Genomic DNA, 24,350 nt, shown 5'->3' on the forward strand with positions numbered 1-24,350 from the left:
CACCAGCAGTCAAAAGAGCCTTTGTAACCACTCTTAGTCCTTTTAAAGCAGTGACTGAGCACGCTCCAGCTTGGAGTGTGGAAAGTGTTACTGACAGCCGGTTCGAGGGGTGGAAGGCGTGCCATTGAAGACACTACCTCACTAAAAACGTGAAAAAAAAACAAAGTGAGCTCATACAAGTCTGGGCTATAAGAAGATATTGTTTACCCAAGTTTAAAATCAGGTGGATAATACATCATGCAGCATTTGAGATTTAAGGTGTTTGAAGAGGTTTAAAGGATTCAAAATCTTTATAAAAAAAAAGTAAAAAAAAAAGTTAAAAAAGGAGTAATAAAATAAGATACAAGGTCAAAAAAGCTTGGAGCAGAAAAATTCACTGCTGCATTTGAAGTTGTCGTAAGTCATTGATTAAGGGGTGTTGATGAGCTGTAACCACACTGACTCTCAGATTTCCTTTATATGGATACGTGGACCAACAAAAAATTTGGCACTGCAATTATACAATAAAACCTTTGTATACAAACAGTGCAGATCCAAATGTGTTGCTTATTCATAATAACTTTACTACAGAGTCACACTTTATAATCCACTTGGAAAATAGATCAAACCTTTTCTCAGGATTATTTTATGTTGGTGATTCTGCACTCTGACCTTCATGTTATGGGAGACAGGGGATCTTGGATCATGAAACCGTCACACTTTTCTTATGCAACAGTAAAATGGCAGGACCTGGGAAACGCTTGCATTACAGTTTGACGGTGATTAAAAGAAAGTCTCCTGACACCCTGGCGAGAGGGGAAAGAGGATCAAACGAAAACCCATCCAAGTGAATGTCCATTCCATTAAGGTTTACCAAACTTGGTAAGACTAACTGGTCTTGTGGCCCAATCACAAGGTTCAGACTGCAGCAATGGCCCCAATTCCTCTGGAACTAGTTACCTTGATCTGACCAGACGAGCCGGCCAAGAAAAATAACAGTGGACAATCCTTTTCATGCTTGACTTAAGCTCAGACATTTTCAAAATCCTTGCCGCCCTTATTAGAAAGATCCGAGCATGAGTCTGCACTTGTTAAAGCAGTTATTGTTGGGTGATTAAGTCAATTAAGAAAGGGCCCTTCTGTTTGACTCAGGGTTTACTTGTGGCTCCGACTAAAGTGGCTTACGCAAACCACCGTGCAGTTCTTTGGGTGCATGTGTGGGTGAAAATCTTGCCGAAGTGCAAGTTTTGAACATTCAAACTGAGAAAGTGTCAAGTGCCTGTGTAAAGAGGGATGTTTTAAACACTGTGCATCTCTTCCAAGTTGTTTCCACAATGATAACTCTTTTTTTTTTGGTAAAGATTTAGGTCAAATATAGATCTGATCTTGCAGGAGCTGAGCAGTCTCCAGCCAAACGCGCTAACTCATGACTATTGTTAAACGCTTGCCCCTTGTAGCACAGGAGATCTATCCAATAAAAAACAAGATTGGGGGGCAGGTATTGTCTGATGTAGGTCCACTGTGGGAAGATATTGGAAATATATTTTATTCTATTCTTCTGCCTAAACAATGGTTCTGGTAAGAAACTGTTCATTTGGGTTGGGCAATAAATCAGGTTCCCCATTAGAGCGTAAGCTGTATTTAAGTTTGTTAGACAAGTGCTGCCCTCTTGTGGCCATTTGAGAAAACAACACAGGCCAGACTGCTAGATACTTGTGTTTTTTACATGTTGTTTCTATGATTACAATGAACAGTACACGTTAAAGATATTTTGTCATGTCATATCTTTTTGACCTTATACCTTCATGTCGCTGGTGATTCAATGAGTCCACCTGTGAAACACAGTAGCAGGCTGAATCGTTGGCTGTAAGTCTCATCTCTTGCTGTGCTGTTGTCTTTGCTCCTCCCTGTCTACAGTCCACACACTGCTAAGCTGCTTAATTCACCTACATGACAGTGAAAACAACGAAAAGTCATTGATAACACAAACTTAGAAAATAATACAAGAAAAACTTTTGGACAAGTTTTTATTTTTTTTTTCTCACAAACAAAGTTTGTTTACAAAAACGTCAAAAATAAAATTGTACCTATCTAATGCATGTCATGCTGGCAGTTTGAACTACATGCAGAAACAACAATAATAAGAACATTGAAAATAATCATTACTGTACAAAAAAGGGGGAAGATGTTAGGCCAAAACATCAATTCAGGACTGGAAGTAAAACACTTTTGATCAACTGAGACTTCTATAAAAAGTTGTTTTTTTAAGTCATGTGTTTGTGCATGAGATTTAAACCACCAGGGAAGAGGGGGATGGTGGAAGCTGCATAGAGGCAGATAAGGATTCTCTGCTCTTAAGATGGGGAAAGGTGAAGAAATATGGATAAAAAAAACAAAACACAGCTACAGTGTGGACAATTAGAATAAACTCATGCATACAAATCCTCACTGATTTAATCTTTTCAGTTTGCTTCATCTTAATGTGGAAGACAACTCAAAAGAAAAAGAACATGAAACGTTATCATTGAACCTCACAACCTCTAATGGAAATCCCTTAGATTGACTTGCTTTAAAAAAGTGAAATCTGAGGTATATGGCTTCATTTCATCCATCAAAAACATGAAAAACTATTAAGAAAGTCTGATACTTGTCCCCAACCAAGAAGAAAATCAGCTGGTGACCCTAAATGTGATGGTGCAGCTCAGGTACACAGAGATAGACACTTTTGTCAATTTATTCCATAATGAAAACAAAAGCCGGAACCGGAATTAAATCACACACTTGTGTTTTTTAGAAACATTTTGAAGTGCAGATATGAGTTAGGAGAAGAGGGACAGGTGGCAGTAGTGGACAAAAGTATAAAAAGTGTCTGAACACGGATGTAACTAAAGATAAATATGAAAAAGTCAATTCCGTGTCCCTTTGGCTTTTTATCCAGTGTACTAAATTTATGACCAAAAGAAGAGTTTTAAAATTTCAGGTCCGCCCTCCATCTGAGAGGGGCTTAAATTTAGGTTATTAAACGGTGGTATCATGGGCTGGTGTGGGCGTTGTGTGTGTGCGGAGAAAAGGTTCCTGGACGGGCTCATTCAGTGCTGACCTGCGTGACCTGTGTTTCACCCGCCTGGTTAGTGGACTGAATGAACATTGGTTGGGTAAGCTCCTGTCCTGCTGGCATTGTCACCTGCTGAATCTGATACAACTGCTGTAAAACAGAAGAAGACACAGAAACAAGAATGAAGATCTCTGAGGGTCGGGATTCCAATGAGATAACATCCAACCTGATTGTTTGATTAAGACACACATTTCAATAAAGACACAATGTCCTTTCTGCACATTGTGTCTTTATTGAAATGTTCTATCTGCTAGGGTAAGGACATAACCTTTTTTTTTTTGTAATTACATTGTGCTATTATTCCGTATCAGAGACGTTTTGCATTTTTTGGATTGGGTTGCATTGGATTTTTTCTCGAGGTTCCTACAATTTCTAAACAAACATTCTGTTTAACGTATTAGATTTCTAACATTTTTTCCTGGTTTGCATTCAGCACAGTGCAATAGTTAAATAAAAAATATATAAACAATGTTGCTCATAATGTTATTATCTCCCTTACAAAGACATTGTCTGATGAATTAACATCATACTGTACATCTGAGAAGATCTTCTGAAATGAAAGGGAAAGAACCACAATGTTGAAAATGATTGGGAAATGACTTCATTTTATGTCTTGCCTTTAGTTAATTGCTATGGCGTACACTGTTTGAGCTTGATCTCAATAAATCTGCATCCAAATACGCACCATTTTATTACACTTCATCATGATTTGCATGCGTCAAATAAAGTGTTGAGAATGTCCACAAAACAAAGGTATTGGTTTGGGGGATTTTTTGTGCTGATTTTTTTTTCCCATTTGAAAGTAGATTAATGATCTTTTCACTTGTGGTTTGTCTTTTGATTTTACTGTGTTTTTTTTTTTATCATTCAGAGACGGTTGTAAAATCTTGAGACATAAAAGTCATGCTTGTATGTTAACTACGAATAAAATTAGATGTCTTTTTTTACCTGTCCGTCAGTAAACTGGTTAAACTGCTGCTGCCCTTGCTGTACTTCCGTCTGTGTGATCTGAAAACCAAAACAAGTTTCAATTAAATTCACATCCAAATAACGTACATTCCTAGATATCAGAAAGTTTATTTTGCGAATGTTGTTTTTCATTGTCATCGTGATTACCTGCTGGGTGTTGGCAAGAGTCTGAATCTGTCCTTGGACCACTTGGGCCCCGGACACAGGCTGAGCTAGACGGATGTATTGTAGCTGGCCGGTGTTAAGTTGCACCTATATTAAAACACCACAAGGGGGAGACATAGCTTAGATTGGAGGGGAAAAAAAGGTCCTTCAAATGCAGAGGTCACAACCATTTTCCCCTTTCTCCACAAAAACAATTATTCACTTCTCTGGTGATTTTTTAACTTTGTTAAACAGGCTACATAACTCATTTAATCGGTTTCAACCACATGCCTCCCATTTTTTCCCCCATCATTCCCTCCCTGACTTCTTCATCCACTGCTTGATTTTTGCCTCACCAATTATCCCTTGAATAATTCCTATCATTTTATTTCCAGTTCGACCTTTTTTTTTCCTTACCGGGATTTGCTGGATCTCTCCTGTATTGGTGATGATTTGCTGCATGACCTGCATGGTCTGACCTTGGGCTTGAGCTGTTTGAGCTTGACCCTGCGCTGCAGCAGCTTGGACAATCTGTACCTGTTGACCCTCACCCACCTGCATGGCAACCGGTGCACTCTGTAGGAGAGCAAAGAAACAGGGAAAAAGAAAGCACAAAGAGAGAGAGACAGAAGAGCAGGGGACAGAAATAGTGGCATTAGTTGATAAAAGTTGTGCACAAAGGCTCGTGCGCTGCTTGTACACTGCGCCAAGCTCAGTAAAATCAACTCAGTAAAGCTCAGTAAAAATCAACAACAAATCGTAGAATCCGATTTAAACCAGTACTTGAAATAATTATTAGGCAGGAAAGAATGATGTCGAGAAGAAGATGACACAGCAGATTTTGTGACCTCTCTTTCTCATCTGTCTGTCATAATATCTGGGGAAAAGCCACCTGATCTCACACTGCAGTCACCCCTACACACCTCAGCCATCAGGACAGTGTGTGTGTGTGTGTGTGTGTGTGTGTGTGTGTGTGTGTGTGTGTGTGTGTGTGTGTGTGTGTGTGTGTGTGTGTGTGTGTGTGTGTGTGTGTGTGTGTGTGTGTGTGTGTGTGTGTGTGTGTGTGTGTGTGTACAGCAGCCACCTACAGGCCTCTGTGTGCAGGTTGCGAACATGTAAATGCACGTGTTCATGCATGTTTACCGTGATAGGTGTGCCTTGTGATTGCACCTGCACTTGCTGAAACTGTTGCATGGTGGCACCTTGCAGCATCTGATGGCCCAACAGAACAGGATGAGAAAATGAGAGAAAGACACACGGTGAGAAAGAAAGCAGCGATTGCGACAACTTAACTTGAACATAAGCATGTGCTGTGTGCGCAAGCTAAAGACAGAAAAAGCAGCAAATAAACATTTAATGGCGTGTTTAATGACTGATGGAAAAAAACTGAGGTGAGAAACAAGACAAGAAAAAAAAAAATCATTGTGGAGTTTGGACCTCAGGATGTAAATAAATCCCAAAAGAGGGATAAGAGTGATTAAGCTGCAAGACAACAAAACAGATATCATTCACATTCAATACAATAGTACAGAGGGATAATTATGAGCCCCATCTATAAATGTGCTCAGTTTAAATATCCTACAATGAGTCAATGTAAGGTGGGTGTCAAACTGTGACCCTCTCCCCTTTCAATGAGGACTGCTGCAGTATATGGTGCTACTAGTGAATCAAAGTCTAAACGATTATGACAGCTCAGCTAAAGGCAGTGTGCTGAAGCAGCATGAGGCAGCATGAAGCAGCACAGCAGCAGTGGACCCACAGCTACATGACATGCAAAGACCAAGCTGGCAGCGAGAGAGGAGATTGGAAAGAAAGACAATTGAATTATTTTCTAAATATACAGACTTGTTTGATAAAGGTCCCATATTATGCCCTTTTTTAGGCTTCATATATCTAATTTATGCGTCTACTGCGTCCGCAGTAATGCGTCTGTTCTCATGTACTTGCCGCTCCATGCAGCGTCTTTCATCTGCCTGTGTTTGGGTCCCCACATGTGCCTATAGTCTGATCTGATTGGTCGGTCGTTCCGCTCTGTTGTAATTGCTAACATGAGGATGTAGGAGAAGGCGCGTTTCTGCGGAATCTTAATTTGTGCACATAGATGTGCCAAATCATGCACAACACACCTGGAAAACACACTTAAGAGCATATAAAACCAGAAGAAGATACATACATGAAAAGCATTTGATTAGAGAATGAGGAAAAGGACTCATTATTGTTAAATGTGCACAAGTTATGGACGCAATTATATATATATAAAAAAAGCTAGCACCCGTTTTTTTCTTCTATTTGCAGGAAAATTAAAAAAAAAAAAACATGTCAATTGATAAAAGTAACCATCAGATTTCCTTTAGCGAAGGGTTTCTGCTGAGAGAGGGGATACACACGTGTAGATGTGTGCACTGGGAATGTTCTGAAGTTCAGCAATTCCTGCTGTTGGGAGAGCTGTCGGCTATCAAATGTGAGCTGGGATTAATCAAAAGAGAGCCAGGTGTGATGGGCTCAGTAAAAAGTGTTTCACAGCATGATCCGCTCTTCTTAGGAGAGGAAATAAATCCCTCAATTACTCTGTGCTTAAATTAAGAAATGATGTTAACTGACAGTCTGTTTTGTTATTCAACTCTTTATATTACTATTACTTAATATTTTATATTATATATACTTTATATTACTCCTACTTACCCAGGTTACACTTCAAGTTTCTTTACATTGTCACAACCAACGACAGTTAGCTTTAGTCGTTTCTATTTCATCCTTAGTGTTGGTCATGAGCAACCCCGTGAGGGACAATGCGTCCGTGTTACCTGTCCTTGTTGGGGCTGTGCGATGATAATCTGTCCCGGCTGAATGGTCGTGGCTGCTTGGGCTCCAGGCTGCTGGGCAGACTGTGTCCCCTGCACCTGCACAGCTCCAGGCTGCTGCGCCAAAGTGAAGTAGTACTGGACCGGCTCGGCTGGAGCTACCGACTGACGCATCTCCTCCTGAAAAACCACGCACAAACACGTGTTGAAAAAAAAAGCCCATCAATCTGTTGGATCTCCATGGATGATTTTTTTTTTTTTTTTTTGCAAATGTAACAGTAGAGGAGGTCAGTACTGATAAATAACTGATGGGATGCGGCCAGGGAGGAGTAATGCTATCTTGACATAAGATCCATTACAGGGAACAACGTTCTGGTCAATACCATTGACAGCCGGTCTAGAGGCCAGCTTCACTGAACGTTCGGATGTTTCTTTCTTACTCCAGAGAGATAATCATAGCTTTCATTCACGTGACCGGAGCAAGAGCTTTGGAGGGCAAAAAGAACTTTGGAAAGCAGCAGCCTTTCTAATTGTCCATCTCTTCAAAAGGACACGTTCACACAACCACAGAAAAACGGATATTAAGATAAACTGCAAAACGGCACAATATTTAAATGGTTTAAAGTGCTTGCCAGATGTTTATATATATATATACACACACACACTCTCACAGGTGGCAAATTCTTCCCATTACACTGCTACAGGAAACAAGTAAGTCTTCAAAAGTGTGGACAGTTAATGTATTTTTCAAAGTGGTTGGCTTAATATTGCCAATGATTTGAAAGTTAAGGGCAAGAAATGATTTGTCATCAACACCCTGGTGAGTGCTTATTAGCAAACACTAGCTAGTTAGCGTTATCAACGATAGTATAAGGATCGGCTGTCACCTACAGTCACTCGTCTCGGGCACTGATGTTAACACAATATTTTCTGGCAGGATTAGGAGAAGTCCGTTATTTTGTTCCCTTTAAGTGACAGCGCAGTGTCTACACACATCTCTCCCCCTCTCCTCACTCAGATTAAATTATTTAGTAGCACAACTCGACCTTGTCCCCTCGTTAGCTAGGCCGCCACTTGAATAACAACTGTATTTCATATTTTTTAAAAAAAGGAAAAAATAAGACTGGTTAAAACACGTATGTGGCCTGATGCCTTTCTTGCCCGCCAAGAAGTGTGTGACCTCACGTGAAAGCTACGAATGTACCCGCTACTCATAGATCCACCTTAATAATGCTCCCTTTCTGCATCTTTTTGGTCAGACTTCACAGTTGCAGTTTCCGGGTTAGCAGGGATTCAGTTTACTCAGTGGAGCAGAGTTAAAAGCTCGTGTGTGTGAGAGGTTTGAAGCCGTGTTTTAAAATCGCAAACACGATGAGCACCGTGGTACACTGAGCTGTGTCATCCTGCTTTGCTAGCGAGCAGGGCTTCATTGTGGTGATGTTTCTCCATCACCAGAAGCGTAAACACCCCTCTCCCAGCTCCATGACAACACAGCTGAGAGTGTAGGATGTTTACATGCCTGGAGACAGTCTTCTTGACAACACATTTAAATATCTCATTCCTCCAGCTGGTGTCCTATAATTATACAGCGCGTCAATCTCCCGCATGAACTTAACTTCAACTTCATTTGTTAAAATATTATTTAATTGGTCGCTGGTAGAAGAGACATTTGCTTTTAAGCTACGACTGATACAAACTGAGGTGACAGTTGTCAGAGGCAATAAGATGCTGCAAACATCCGACTGAAAGCCCTCTGTACAAACCCGAGCTTCCAGTCAAGGATGTTTACAGCACCTCCAGTTTGCCAAAGGCGGAAAGCACCGGCGATGAAGGCGGGACTTATCAGCCCTTTTCTCATTCGCTATCTTAATTGTGCAATAAAGTTCTTTTGTGTAGATCAGAATGTAACCCTGCATTGTTTTCTGTCCCACCTGTCGTTTCGGAGGCTTCAGGTCATCCCGGGGCACGATGTCGATCAGGAAGTCAAACTGGTCGAATTTTGTTATTGCCATGGCAATGTCGTTCCTCTGAGACAAGAGACAAAGTGACAAAGTGAGGAGGTCAGACTTTAATTATGCTAATGCAATATATATATATATATATATATATATATATATATATATATATATATATAGCACTCTATATATAACCATGCCTCCTGGTCTAAGGTCAACAATCCCAAAACAGCCACACGAGAGGCTACTGTGGAACAGAAATAAAATTCCTGGTAGGACTGTAACATGTTTTTGCTTTGATAAGTGATCTCACAGGAAGAGAGGAGAAGTTTAAAGTGGAAACCAGAAGTCAACAGAAAGCTTTTTTTGTGTGTGCCTTTGATCCACGCGCTTTGGGTTAATATCCAATCACTATGTGTTACAGTTAGGGAAGGCTGAAAACACATGTACACATGACTTTTACATAGTGAGCGGTGAGGAGACGCAGCAGTATGAGGAAACAAGAGTCATTGGAATCAGTGGTTTCAGTTTCGAGTATGATGACGAGGAAGAGAAAACAGTAAACGTAAAAATGACTGTCCGCAAACACTGTTTTGCACTGGAACCAAACCACTTTGAGACGATTGGCAAAGTTTACAGCAGCAGACTAAAGCAGGCCTTAATGTCAGTACATGAAGCCAGCAGCTGATCGCTGCATGATGCAGACGAGGTGAGAGTGAACGGAGAAAATAGGAAACGGCGTTTACAACTAAGAGAACATACGCAATGAAATATCAACGCATTATGACCCATTTCTCTGTGAAAGTTAAAAGATAAATGAATTTAAATAGTGAGTCGTCTTTCTATTTGTGCAGCATATCTACATGGCACCCTACTTTCTGTCCACTGTGACTATACACCTTTGCATAAAACTTCTAGGACTATATGCAAAATATTGACATTGATATTTTAAATATTTATCTAATTGTATTTATATATGATATGAAGTGTGATGAATAAAAAGGAAATAGTGCGTGTAAGCTATGACTCTACCCACTGTCCTTTATGCTTTACACAAAACCTGTTGGCAGTGTCTTTTTCTGAATGTTATTCATTATTTGGTTCCAGGTAGCTAGCTTAAGCTTCATTTGAAAGCATCAAAACGGTGTAAAAACATGATTATACCTTGAAAAAGATTGAAAATGAATACAATCTGAGTGAGAAAGTGTCAGATTACACAGGATAAATCTTTTACATTTAATGCAATGAATTCACACTTGTGATTTGTGAATTGCAGATGCTCTTATAGTGATAATGACATGACAACGAATTGCGTGGCCCTACTTTCCTCCCTTCATGAACACAGGCTCTGCTGCTTCGCTCCTTCATATGTCCACAGCGGTGAACTGCCTCGGTGGAATTTTCCACAGGATATTGGCTGTCAGGACCCCCCTATTGTGGCCCTCCCTGCACTAGAGGGCTATTTTTAGGAGCCTGATTAATATCTGACAACACCAGGTCACATCTACACTCTATTGATGAGCGTTGCTATGGTGATTCCAACTGGCGTGCCCTCTTCACAATAGGACTCAGGCTCTGCTTTAACTCACTTAAGCGAAGAAAAAAATAAAATAAAAAATCACATATTCACGAGCGCACACGTAGCTAACGCGTCACCCAGGGTGTAAAAAGGTTATCAACATGTAAACGTGCGGAGTAAATCAAGTTTCCATTGAAAGCAGAAGGTGCAGAAAGACGGGGGTTATGCTTTAAAAAACAAGGAGGATAAGTTGAAGTCACAGCAAAGTGCAGACATTTCCAAAGTAGGTTTTTATTTAAGACAAGCTGTGATGAGAGTGATAAAAAAAGGTTTCTCTCAGTTGCTGTTTCTACCTGCGTTGGCGCACACACGCACACACACACGCACGGACTGTTAATCTCTCAAAGGTATGTGAATGGATAAAGTGGACTTAAGGGCTTTTATGTTCCGCTCCAAAGTTTTCCCCTTCTTGATGTTCAGGTGAGACAAGCTTTGTCTGATTTTCACCCCAACTGTTCCTGTCAACGTTTTCTCTCCTTTTTTCCCCACATTCTTTTTTTTTTTTTTTTTTACCCCTCACATCTTTTAGAGTCCATTTTATTTAAGTTTGGGAGAGCAGAGCGGGCAAAATGGCACCAGAGGGAAACAGTGGGTCAAAGGCCCCAAACGGGCTCTTTCTTTTAAAGTCAATGGAGAAAGAAAGAGCTCCACTCGGAGGGATAGTCCTCGAGCGGATGCTGATATATGGGGACTCTTGTTTACAGATAAACTTTTTCAAGTGACAAAGCAAGAAGGCGACATAGAGCATGATATTTGATAACCTGCTGAATATCGTCTTTTTCTTTTATTTAACTCACTGTCATCTTCTTCAATGGCCATTTAACATCATTCATATCCTGAGCCCAGCTGACAGGAGACATGTTGATATTTTTCAATAAAGATTCCATTAATTTTATCACTCGATTTGGGAAGAGGAAATGAAAGGGTCAATGAGTTTCCTCAAGTGAAGACTGCTCTGACTGATGAAAACATCATGGAAGGTGGACATAAAGGAGTGAAAGACGGATGACCCCCACCTCCAATAAAAAAAAATAAATAAAGACATCTACGTCAGAGTTTCTGACCTGTAGCGTGCGCCTCTTGTTGTCCTCGGTGTGGATCCACGCTCTGAGTGTGAGCTCTGTGATGAAGATCTGAGCTGCCTTAGCGAACAGGACCGGAGCTTCTGCGCTGATCATCTGCAGGGAAGAGATGGAGTTACAAATAGTTTTTAAAAAAAAAAGAAAGGAAAAAAAAACCACCCACAGACTATGGAACATCAATCACATAACAGCTACAACATGAATCATTCCGAACCTGAGCACCAAATAACTGGGTTACATTCACAGGTGCTGCAAAATAAGTAATGACTGCATGTATTATAATGCAAGAACACCACTCAGGAAGAACGTTATAACTTGGCAGGAGGATGTCATTATAATCCACTTAAACACGTTTGAAAGAGTTTGTTGTCAACACAGTGTTTGTCCTCGGGACTGTCTCTTCAGTGGGAAAGCCTCTGATCTCGAGGCTTCTAAGGGGACATGAATGTTCAAATCATAATGCGTTCTACTATCAGCGAAAGTCATGCAACATTTGGAGAATATAGATATATATGTGAAGGTAGAAGGTGCATGACATGCTGAAAGAACGTCCCACCACTCACACGCACAGAGACGTGAAAGCTGCGTCACAGCTGACAGAAGGGTCTTGTCTTCAAATATGTTAGCGATTTGCTGATCTCTTTACCACTTTAAGCTCCTGCTTAACGAAGGGCATAGTGCTCTTGACACGACACATTGAAGCCACACACACACACACACACACACACACACACACACACACACACACACACACACACACACACACACACACACACACACACACACACACACACACACACACACACACACACACACACACACACACACACACACACACACACACACACACACACACACACACACACACACACACACACACACACACACGGTTACACCTACCTGATGACTTCACTAAGATTTAACAAGTTGCCTTTTTTATGACATATTTGAACCACTACAGCTGATCTGGGTATCACGGTAGAATGCCCTGATTAAGTATTCAGACTTTTAATTAATTATGTCTGAATCTGCTTTTTTTTTTTATCTTAAACCGACATACTCAGATTGTTACAGGATCAATATCACTGCTTCACAAAGTGGTATGAAAGATTTTGCAATTTCACTTAATAATTTTTTGGTTCTGCCCTCTGCTCATATCTTTTTTAATTATCAGACAGTTCTAAAACACCACATCATATTATTCTATTATACATGAACAGGTCAAAAAAACAAGACCTTGATAGTCGTCATCAAACTTAAGTTAGTGATAAGCAAGGCGTTCAATTGAGAATACAGGTTTATATTACAATGGTGTCAAAACATGAAAGTGAACCAAGACCATGGTCAAGCTTCACAAATGACTGCCCTCCCTCCTCCTCCTCCTCCTCCCCAATCTTACCTTGACATCCTCATCCAGCTTCATGATCTTTTTGATTCGGGCTAGAGGTAACTCCTGCACGCGAAAATCCTTCTGAAAATAAGGGATGAGTGGTCAACCAGAGACACAGAACAAAGGTGTTTGCTTTACTAATGGTGTGAGTTTGTATCATACTGAACAGTGTATGACCGAGGGGTGTGCTGAGATCTTGCGTTATTAAAACGTGCGGATATTTCTCGTCGGGGTGAAAACTGTCTTGCGATCAAGTACATGGACGCAGAGCAGCGGCCCGTCGTGATGGCGTCTGTTGTTGATGGGAACATGACTACAGAAGATTCTCCCGTCATTTTGAAATTGTTTGAGTAGCAGCCTCTTGGACGCCCGTGGTGGAAACAAACGGCGACGGTGGAGACATACGTGACACGACGCGTGAAAGCAGTGACAGTCATTACAAGATAACCAGTCAAAACATTTCAAAATGGACCCTGCATTGTTTTGCATTGTGTCACTTTCAATCCAATAAAAAATAAATAGTCAAATATTTTATCATTTATGGGGTTTTTTAATACCGTTAATATATCATCTCCTAAGGGTGCCAGTAGCCTAGTGGTTAGTGTACAGAGGCTATAGTCCTCTTAGTGTAATTGTCTATCATCTCGTCTTATCTCGACATGATATTGTGCATCAGCTGTGTGAGCTGTTGGATCTCGGTCCTCTCGTATGGGTGTATGATGGTCTAAACGGTAGCGTACCACAGTGAGGTTCCTGATCTCCTCCATGACACGGGGCCAGAAGGACTGGAGGGTTTGCTGGGCATCGCTGCCCCCGGCTCCAAACGCATCCGCAGACATCTTCTACTCTGTAACAAGAAAGGAGAGGCGCATGCACGTTAATATCACAAGGAAAGACTCCAGATGTACATTTAAGACACCAAAGACAGCACACAGGAAACACTCAGTCCGTGCCAGACCTGTGCTTCCCTAAATACTCTCTGAGTGAGAGAACCACACATCCTCTCATAGCCTGCAATTACAATACAATAAAATCTAAAAAAGAGAGCCTCAACTTTCTCTTCTCCTGTTCTTGTGGGATGTTGCCCAGGAACCCTCTCCTTGATTATGAATGGCTCTATCACCTTAAGCCACGACAGCAGCTCCTCTGCAAGTAAGCCTGTCATGTGCAAACAGATCGCTGTTGGTGACCCCACACACTGAGGACAAAGTTTAAAGCACAAATCGAAAACGACACGTCACGCGTTTACGTTTTCATGCACTGCATTGCAAGTTGTGGACGCCATGTCTAAAGGGGGGGGGGGGGGGGGGGGGGGGGGGGGGACGTGTTAAATTAAATTAAACCGACTCTTCCACACATGTAACGTTCGCATTTAGTGCTCTATGAGGGATGTGACGATTTGAAAGACGATCCAGCAGGTTACTATGGCATGCCAGGAATCTGCTGGGGGAATATTGGCCGGCCTGTCTGAGCATGCAGAGCTTGGAGTGTCTGGATCGCGCTCCCCCTTCTCCCCCCCCCCTTACCTCAGTAAAAAGATTTGGCAGAAAGGAGAAGAAAAACGAGAGACGGGAGTTAGGAGGAGGGTGGCGAACAAGGGATGAGTGTGTGGAGCTACTCCAGAGAGACTTTGTGTGATTGTTTGTGTGTTGCTGAGGGAGGGGTAGTGCCATGTCCACTTCAGTATTAATCCAGCGTTAAGACAAAGTGCCATAGGCTTTATGGGGGGGGGGGGCCGTCAGACTGATGGGCAAACTAGCAATGTGGGTCAAACTGAACCAAAAGAGGGAGATGTGGCAAGAAAGAGAGAGACTTTGACAGAACAAAACAAGAGTGAAGAGATCGGGGGTTCTTTTCTTCTCCCACACTGGGAATGAACGGCTCTGACTTTGGCCTTGCTGAGCTTCACACTCCACCAGTCTGACTCCATAACTCATTGTAGTCTCTCCCCCGTGATGCAGGGGGAATGTTTGAACTTTGGGTCCAGGTCAGCTCCCCTTATTCATACCACTTAAGCAGTTGTAAATATTTTACACGGATAAATCACTAATTCAGAAAGCTAGCCCTTTACCTGATTGATTTTTTAAAGCAGTGATTGCCTTTCTGGCAGTTGCTGAAGTTACTGAATAATAAAGAAGAAGCAGTCCTGCATCCTGTTCTGTCGTTCAGTTTTGGACAGAGTAGCCTAAATCAATGAGACAGAATGGCAGCGCGGGGGGGGGGGGGGGTCAGCTTTATATAAATCAATCAGGCTGCTTGTCGCGAGGGCATGCCAGGCGAGTGATTGACCTTGACTGTGTCTCCCTCTTCTCTGCCTGACGCTCCAGTGTCCAGTTGCATTTCAAGGTTGATTGAAATCCTGCAGTCACTAGAACAATCCCAGCATTCCACTGGGCGGGTATGGCTGATGGGAATTGTAGTTTTTCCTCCTCCGACTGATGAGTGAAATGACCTCTGGGAGGTTTTTGGTTTTTTTGGGGCCTGTGTGCCACACACCATCATGACCATGCAAAAAGGGAGAACAAAACGGGAGCCATGAGAAACATTTTATTTCAGCACTTGATCATGTGATGATTTTGCACAAGGCAGCCTTGTGCATCTTTCAGCGAGCTTGTGTGGTTTTCTCCCTGACTGGTAGTTTAATAAATAGATAATAGGTTGGGATCATGGACAATCATCAGACTAATCACTGTCATTAAAAACATTATTTACACAAGCAAAACAGAAAATACGTTTAAAAAAACAAAACACACACATTGACCAACCTGGCTCTTACATCTGCTCTCGCACAGGTTTTTTTTTTTTTTGTTGTTGTTTTTTTTAAACACAGCTGTTATCGAAATTCGCACATACGCCCCCAACCCACCTCTCTGTGACCCCGTGACCTTCAATCTAAATAAACAGCCACTCACTAACCACAGCAGCAGAGAGGGAGTGGAGGGTGCAGAGGAGGTGAAGCTAGTGTGAGATGAGAAAGCGAGCGTGGCTGACACGTGAGAAAGGGGGAGGAGAGGAAACAACCAGCCAGTGAGCGTGCTCTACCTTCCACATAGACCAACGTATTACCATATTTCCCATGGCTTTGCATTAGTGGAAAGTTGGCGTGGGAGAAGGCCCTTGCCTGACACACACAGTGCAGAGAGCGTAATGTCTTCTGCTGACTTCTGCAACACCTTCTATGGTCTGGGTCTAGACTGGTCTAACAATCACCCTGTGTGGGAATATCCACTGCACCAAGAAAATCCATTGTGAAACTCCCCAAAAGCTAATAAATGTCAACTTTATAAAGTTGTGGAGGCTGATGCAGAGAGAGCTAGTCTCTGGACGGCTTACCTTATCTGCGGCAATAAGCACAATTTGCTTCTGTATTTCAGGTCCACAATCTCAAGCGTGAGTAGAAATGTAAAAATCTTTACAAAAACGGTGACGGTGTGTTTAAGTGTCTGCAAATATTAGGAATGATCTGAACTCTCTGTGAGCTTGTTATTTTGGATAATACAGTGTACAGTTTAGTTCAACCTGCAGTAGTATGGAACAGTGCGTGTGTGTTTGTTTTTTTTAACTGAGCATCTCTAATCTCCTCTTCCCTGCGGGTTAGTCGTCCTTCATCAGAGTATGGAGACAGAGCCACTCTGCTCTCAATGAAGCGAGTCTTTGAGGACAAATGTTACGTCCGTGCTTTGTCGACAACACAGAAACAGAAAACCCTTCAGTGGATCTGCATCTCTCTACCGGTCCATTTTCCTGTTCTTTCCATCTGATCTTAGAATTTGATTCTAAGATCAGTGAAAGAACAAGGAGAGGACAAAGAGGCAGTACATCCTTTAGCATTGAACTGAAGAGAGAAATACTTGCTCTTTGGTTTAGGTGAAACATTGCATTTTTTTAACAACATTTGACATTTTGAACGATTTGCTCAGTGTGGTTGATCAGTAATGTAATCAGTAATATTCTGCAACAAGTGTTAAAAGTGTCAAATTCTGTCTCTGTGACTTATATCTTGAGCCTGCAGATGTAAGATTTTCGAGAAGAACAACGACTTTAGAGGACAAAAAAAAAAAAAAAAGACATTACATATGTGGCGGAGGCGGGTGATGCATTTGTCACATGGAAAAGAATTCTATAGCCAAATTCAGCATCACTCACACTTAAGTGTGAAAGATATTAAAGAATAATCACAAATCAGTGTGTATTTTCTGGTTGGGACTCTGTGATAAAGATCCCGTCATCAATGTGCTTTTGAACTGAAACATCACATCAGCAGCAGTGTGAAGTGTCGTCCCTGTGTGTGATTCCACAGAACACTTTGGGAGATTCACATGATGTGACATGACTACTGGCAAACACATGGGATAAGAGTAAATAAAGACACATATGGTTGAGGAAACAGGACAGTTAATGGACTTCTTTGTCATTTATTTGGCCTTGAATTAACTTGAAGGTTTGTTACTGTACGTGGTGTCCAGCGGTTCAAACGGTTATCAGGCTGCACAAATAGCAAACATGCATCCACAATGAACCGCTTACCACTACTTCTGTTAAATGTATGCCGTCTGGAGAAAGAGGTATTTTTGTTGAAAGAAACTGCAGACTGTGGGATGAGTTCTGCTGCCCTGATGTTAGTAAGAAGCTGCTGTGTGAAACTGTCTGGGATGCAGAGTGTGCAGTTTAGCAGGAAGGTCACTAAAGGTTAATGTCTGCGCCGTATAAACCGGCCTCTGAGGAGTACAAAAAAAAAAAAAAAAAAAAAAAAAAGAACTCAACACTATTTTGTACTACATACACTAACCTAATGCAGGATCTACGATTAGACTGATGACTACTGTTAAACATTTATTTCTTCACGTTTGTTTTTCATTCACTACACATGAATATAAGGGGAAATTAAAAACAGCCCAGGTTAAACATGACTCGCTGACAAGCATCTATCTGTTTTGAATGATGGCCGTGAATTTACAACTGCTGATCTATGCTAGTGTTCACCTTGATGAACCCTTTGACAAACTGGCAGCGAGTCAGCATGCAGGGTAAATTATCTACTCAAGCAAAACAAACAAAAAAAAAAAACAAGTTCTCAGCCTGGAATTACAGATTAACTACTGACAGACACACACACACACACACACACACATCACACACACACTATTCACAGATGTTGGCACAAATGTTTTGGGATGAAAAATAAAAACGGACAGAGTTGTATTTACTCTCAGGCTCGCTGTGATCCGCGGTGCGACATCCCTTTGGTGTCGCTGGACCGAACCAAAAGGCCCTACAAACTTTGCCCTTGGTTCTGCTTCGAGCCAACTCCAGGAAGTGCTAGTCACTGATCTCCCAAGGTCATTCAACAGAGGACAGAGAGAAACCAGAGAGGGAGGAGGGGAGAGATGAAAGAGAGAAGGGGGGGGGGGATAGAAAAAAAAGGACAGGTTTTTCAACTTTCACTGCAGCACTTAAGTGACCCCGGTGGTTCTGGCTGTGTGCTATCTAAGAAGCGAAATAAAAAAACAAGGCACATTGCACATGATAGCCATGTTCCGTATTCCCCTGTGAGTTTTGCTTCCTCTGTGTCCTCTCTCATCTCCCTCTGCATGTTTCCTTCTCCAGTGCTGACGGAGAGACTGCAGGAGCCAATCTCACATTCCTGTGACCTTCATCCAGTGCTAGGCCCAGTCTCTGGCGTCAAAGTGGGCAGGGCTAAAAGCTACCTGCATACTAGACGCTGGAGCACAGCTGACTCCCCCTGGCTGCCCACACTGTCTTAACTGACAGTGTACACACGTAAAAAAAAACAAAAGGAAGTAGAGGGGGGACAAGGGCAAAAGAGCGTATGAACAGAGTTAGTGGTCACCTCAGTGATAAGCTGAAAGGCCTGGATATGTCTAAGTGGTTTCTGTTCCTTCATGCGTTGTAACCTATGTTACAATATGAGGCAAAAACGATACTCAGATCTCATGCAGACAGCAGCCAACCCTGGGATCTGGCAGCAAGGGCTTCAACTTAAGAGTTATTTTTAGTCTCCCTTCCTCAATCTCTCACACTCTCTCTCCCTCTCCCTCTCTCTCTCTCTCCCCAACAAGACTTTGTTTTGTCAGAGGCACCAATGGGACTTTTCAATTAGAGAACAAGGGAAGGGAGAGGAAAGGAGTCAGAGGCAAGAGAGAGAGAGAGAAAAGGCGCCCTCCAAAGATTCCATCAGAAGAGATCAGATCAGACTATTAGCCTCCTCTGGCCCTGAAGCTGACAGGCTGACAGCCTGTCCCATCTGGGCGTCTGGCACTGTCGGGAGGGGGGCCTTGGGGGGTCCTGAGGTCACAGCGACCAGCTGCACCTCCACCCCTGGGGACCCCTGACACCAACGGTGACAACAGAGAGATATTCTCTCAGAGTCCTCCATGTGCGACAAATATCCTTTCAACATGGATGTCATATCTTTGCTCCTCGGTTCTGCGTCACTGTCGCGCTCTGGCATGTAAACAAGGACGTCCGTTCGGAAAGCAGGGTCCGGACAAGCACCCGGAGCAAAGGCAGCGAAAAGCCCCTGAGGTATCGACACAACTAACACAGTGAAGTGCATCCGAGCACGATCTGGCAGTGATGGACTACAGCGTGAAGTCAATGGCAGGGCAGAGAAAAGGTGTTCAAGTGTGCGTCTGCATGTGTGGTGGTCCAAAGTCAAAATACACCAAGTAAAAGCTAAAAACACACCGACTCCCCGGTAAATTAAGATTTACAGGATGAAAGAAATTGTACGTAAATCTGGAAAAATAAAAAATAAACCTTTATTCTGTAAAAACATGAGTGTTATTCTCAAGTGACAACTGAAGGACATGGATGAGGGACACACACACCAACTAAGCACACAACTCCAGGCTTCCGAGGCGAGTACTACAGGACAGGAGGGGGGGGGGGGGGTGAGGACGGCAGGAAAGGACAGACAGTGTCTAACCACTGCAGAGAATGATGGGGAGACAGATGTCAGGAAGTGATCCGATTGTGACAATCCGTGAAGAAACTTAAAGCCTTACCAACTTGTCAGGACTTCTCTCTAGATTTGTGCTATCAGCGGACAGACTTACCCCTGTGCCCTTCATGGTGAGCGGTCTGCCCTGTCCGAGCAGAGAAAAACAGGTGAAACAGATAGCCCTGTCCAAGTCTCCTTGAGAGCAGCAGCAGCAGGAAGAAGAAGAAGAGGCACAGAGGTTGATAGAAAAACTCTTTCAAAGTGCCTTCACTTCCTACGGTCCTCTGATCGTATCAACACGGACAAAAGGCACTGTGGCTCCACTGGACGGCTTCAAAAAAAAAAAAAAAAAAAAAAAAAAAAGGACTCTCAGCTTGGACATAGAGAGACGAACAAGCCCCCCCCCTTCTACCCCTCCCCCTTTCTCTCTTCCACTCTCTCTTTACACATTGCCCCGTCTCCTTCAGCAGCCTCCCCAACGTCCTCCTGCTACCCAAAACACACAGCCCGGGTCTCTGACCAAGTCTCAACTCACTGACCTTCTCTTTCTTTTCTATCCTCTACCCCCCTCGCCTCTATGTCTCTCTAGCCTGTGACCTATACGCGTTTGTCTTTGAGCTGACCCCTGGCCCAGATCAGAGGAGAGGGCAGAAAGGGGGGATAGAAAGCCAGCACAGCAGCAGGCAAACAGGACAGCGGCAACTCCCGACTCACAGAACAAAAATCTACAGCCTTCTTCCCCTTTAACATTCAGGAGTAATCAATCTAGCATGCTACATGATACTCAAAGCCCGCCTCCCAGCCGGCTCCCACCTCACGGATACTTGCAGCCAATGAGAAAACCCTGTCCTTATAAGCTATTGGATGCAGCGCACAGCAATCAGCCATGACACATCTCAAACTCCTCCTCTTTTTTTCAGACCTGCCCCCTTTTACCGACAGCCAACTTCCTGCTCTAAGTTACCTTGAGCTGCAGGATAGGGGTCAGGGGAAAAAAAGAGGAAGAGAGAGTAGCAGGGAGAAAGGGAGGAAAAAGAGCAAAGAAAGTTGTTTAAAGCTCTTAAAGGGGGGGCGTGTGCGAGGCTGCCTGAGCCGGGGCTTGCCTCAGCATTGTTTGTCCTCGGGCGGTCTCCGTCTCTCCTGCTGCTGGACGGATGACAAAGGTTCCACGGGCTGCTCTGTGACAACTGCTCTCTGCTTATTTACAATGTCAAACTAAATGTCTCTCTCTGCCCCGCCTCCTCTCTGCAGTGACAGGCTGTCGGGGCGATGATGCAAGCAGCCGGACTAGCCCTCACTGGCTGAAACAAGTGCCAGAATAGATGCCGCATGTTGCATCCACATGATTTAAAGTACAAAAGCATACAGGGAGACTCGCTGTCTCATACGTGCGCACAGGTAGGCATGCACATCCACACACACACACGCTTTGCCCTTGCCTTCTCATTCATCCTTGCTTGGTCAAAAGAATACACAGCAAACCTCTAGCCTATAATAATCCCAGTTATTGTGATGAGATGGTACTGTCACTTTTAATGATGCTCCACGCTCATCATACACTTACATTGAGGATAAACTCAGTCATGGGAACACTTAGTTATTCAACTAGCCACCGCCACATTAGATTAATCCAATGAAATCTTTATTAAAGTATCGATCAAATACTAAAAAAAACAACAACAAAAAAACTAGTTATAGCATAACAGATAACCTTCGCAGGCCTTTGCACAAAATCAGGTGACTGATAAGAAGCTGAGAAAGAAGAATGAAAAAAAAAAAAAAGAGTGCATTTATTCTCGCCCCTATTTGTGGGTAAACAAGACTCAAGGGATGTGGGTGAAAGTCTGTCAACAAGGACATTATTGTCTTGACCCCAAAATACTACGCTCACAGCAACTTCCACAGTCAGTGGTAAAAAAAAAAAAAAAAAAACATACGTCAGCAATGTCACACAATGCCCTTCTTGTTAACTAACCGCTAGTTAAAGGTGCAGACTTTTTACACAGTATCTTTTACTTATAAACAGTAAGGGAGGACACTTCTCTGCATGTGCATGTCTTTTCATTGTAAAATTATGAGCAATTCATGTTCAATAGTTGAGCTGCCAACTTAAATGTAATATCCAACTATATTCAGACAAGGGTAGATAGAAGTCAAACAAAAAAGTGTTCAGACAACTGACAGAGATGGTCATGATAGGTTGTTTTTTTTACTCAATTTAACAAGCAAAAAATGGAAAAAATAAATTAAATGTGAGAGTATGAAGAAACAACAAGCTTGAGAGAAGACGAAAAGAGATAACCTGTCTCATCGATGAAAAACGTATAGGGGGAGGGGGAACCGGAAGGATGGAGGACAGAGAGGAGACGGGATGACAGGGTGGGAGGGGGTAGAACGAGTGAAGAGAGGGCCAGATAAAGACTCAGGAGAAAGCAAGCTAAATGTTCCCTTTTCTATTTTTGAGAGGAGCATTGGGACAAGAGCAGGTACGACAGCCATCCACTTAATGAGTTGAGCTTCACAAAGAATGATCTCTCCAGCGTGGCTGCTGTGCGCCACAGCAGCTCTCTCTTTTGTAGCTGCATGCTGGTTACCCAAAATGCTTCAGTAATGACACCTGGCAAGGTCACCATACAAATGAAACCTTCCCATGACCTATGCTGCCCGTAGCTGGCAAGCATGTTTGCTCTCCATGACGCTATTTAGAGATAAAACATGCAATGGCCAGCCTCTGGGCTTCATAAACACACTAAAAGCCTGAGGGTAGCAGGGTCAAGCAACCCATGCATTAACCTAAACATGTAAAAAATAAAAACATATGAACACCTGCAAGACTAAAAGATAAACTGATTTTCCCAGAAATTAATCAGATTAAGTTCCCTGACATGTGACTAATCCTCATTCCGTCATTTTATTTTATATATTGCATCGACTACATTTGAGATGTAGAGACAACTTAACTATTAACAGAATAAAGAAGCAAACCTGTTTTGGATAAACAACATCAGCAAGGAAGATTGCAAATAGTGTGATCTTCAATGCTAACGAGGAATAAGTAGAGCACAGTCTAAATATATAAGATCATTTACCATCAATATTAACACGTTTATTACGGTGCCTTAATTTGATATAATTGCTCCGTAGTGATATTCTTCAACCTCTATAAGACTACATTGAGTTTGAATGGTCGAGGACCTGGACCTGCTGCTTTAAGAAAAACAGCCTCACTTTACATTTATCTCATTACTCGGACAGTGTCTAAACACAAAGAGTTAGCTCTTTAACTATAGGTTTATTATGAAGCAGTTATGGTGAACAAAGCCACACGCAACAATCACCGACGGGATCTGTCTGTTATTGTTAGTCGGACTCGGTCACTCACAATGACACAGAATATTAAAATTATCTCTGTAATTAAACTGGTGTTTCACATGTATGACAATAGTGCAACCCTTCAGCATTAGTGGCTAACGTGACATGATGCTAACCTAGAGAAGTTGGCAGCCCCACACTATGTTTTTTATTCACAGACAGGACAAGGAGTCCTCCCGTCAAATGAAAGTTTGCACAGCTTTCCAGAGTTATGAAGGAACAGTCTAACCAATAAAGACAACGTTTGGATCTGTCCTTCAGACCAATCAAACCTCGGACTAGATTCCACCAATCAAGGTTTTTAAGGGCTAAGTTCGTTCTGCTACTGTCGCCATTCGGGGGTCAAGTGGAAATGGCAATGGTATGCCGATCACTTAACACGAGATCCAACATGGAGGACACACAGCATCAGTTTCCTGGCTGCCCGTGATCCCTTCAGCGGGCCACCAATAAGCGCCTCAGAGAGCGGGGAGGGAAATGGCGCCTGTGTTCATCTTTCAAAACAATCGTCTATTGGTCAAGAACAGCGAATAGAAAGAAGCGAAGTTACAGCCTATGTTTCCACCCAACACGGAACCGGAGTGTTGTTTACAGTCTACACAAAGATACATTTCAGTTTCTTACTCACTTTCTTTTACGGGTTCGAAGTGTAGTCCGGCTCGGCGTATTATTTATTTTTTTAAGCTAGCAAAGGGGAAAGAAGATGGCTGCCTCTCGAACCGGAAACCGTTACATTCACCAAACGTAATGACGTTGCAGTACGTGCTCTGAGTTAAGACGTCAAACGATAAACGGTAAATGCGTCAAACTCCGAAAAAATGTGAGCTGTCCAAGCCAAGCAGTATCCCGAACTATATCAAACACAACAAATCATAAACCTAGAGTGAATAAGCAGTCCCATATGCACTGCTCTTAATGTTTATTGAAAAATTATAATTTGTAGTAACTGACTACGGAGGGGGTTTTAAACTGTGACTCTGCGCTTTTTGTTTCTAACGAG

At 42.5% G+C, this 24,350-nt stretch overlaps 2 protein-coding genes across 11 annotated transcripts in view; both read right to left on the reverse strand.

Moving 5' to 3' along the window:
* The window catches only part of kcnq4 (potassium voltage-gated channel subfamily Q member 4), a 44,450-nt gene extending 42,587 nt beyond the window's left edge, over positions 1-1,863 (reverse strand). The window contains exon 1 of the mRNA XM_079368058.1: positions 1,781-1,863. The gene's annotated coding sequence lies outside the window, so the exon portion shown is untranslated. The remainder of the gene's footprint in view (positions 1-1,780) is intronic.
* nfyc (nuclear transcription factor Y, gamma) lies at positions 443-24,106 on the reverse strand. Of its 10 annotated transcripts, none has more exons than XM_079368066.1 (13): positions 23,979-24,104; positions 13,755-13,861; positions 13,024-13,095; positions 11,607-11,720; positions 8,940-9,035; positions 7,012-7,188; positions 5,351-5,419; positions 4,625-4,783; positions 4,211-4,315; positions 4,043-4,102; positions 3,594-3,644; positions 3,104-3,184; positions 443-1,925 (listed from the first exon to the last, which is right to left on the reverse strand). In XM_079368066.1, the coding sequence occupies exons 2-13, from the start codon at positions 13,851-13,853 to the stop codon at positions 1,917-1,919; spliced, it is 1,092 nt and encodes a 363-aa protein (XP_079224192.1). In that variant the 5' UTR covers positions 13,854-13,861; positions 23,979-24,104; the 3' UTR covers positions 443-1,916. The 10 variants fall into 10 exon arrangements, with proteins under 10 accessions (XP_079224192.1, XP_079224190.1, XP_079224188.1 ...); XM_079368064.1 differs by having other exon boundaries at positions 3,080-3,184; XM_079368062.1 differs by lacking the exon at positions 443-1,925 and having other exon boundaries at positions 2,982-3,184; positions 13,024-13,092.
* Between the last annotated feature and the right edge of the window lie 244 nt (positions 24,107-24,350).

The sequence above is a fragment of the Symphodus melops genome, assembly GCF_947650265.1.
Source record: "Symphodus melops genome assembly, chromosome: 18".
Classification (NCBI taxonomy): domain Eukaryota; kingdom Metazoa; phylum Chordata; class Actinopteri; order Labriformes; family Labridae; genus Symphodus; species Symphodus melops.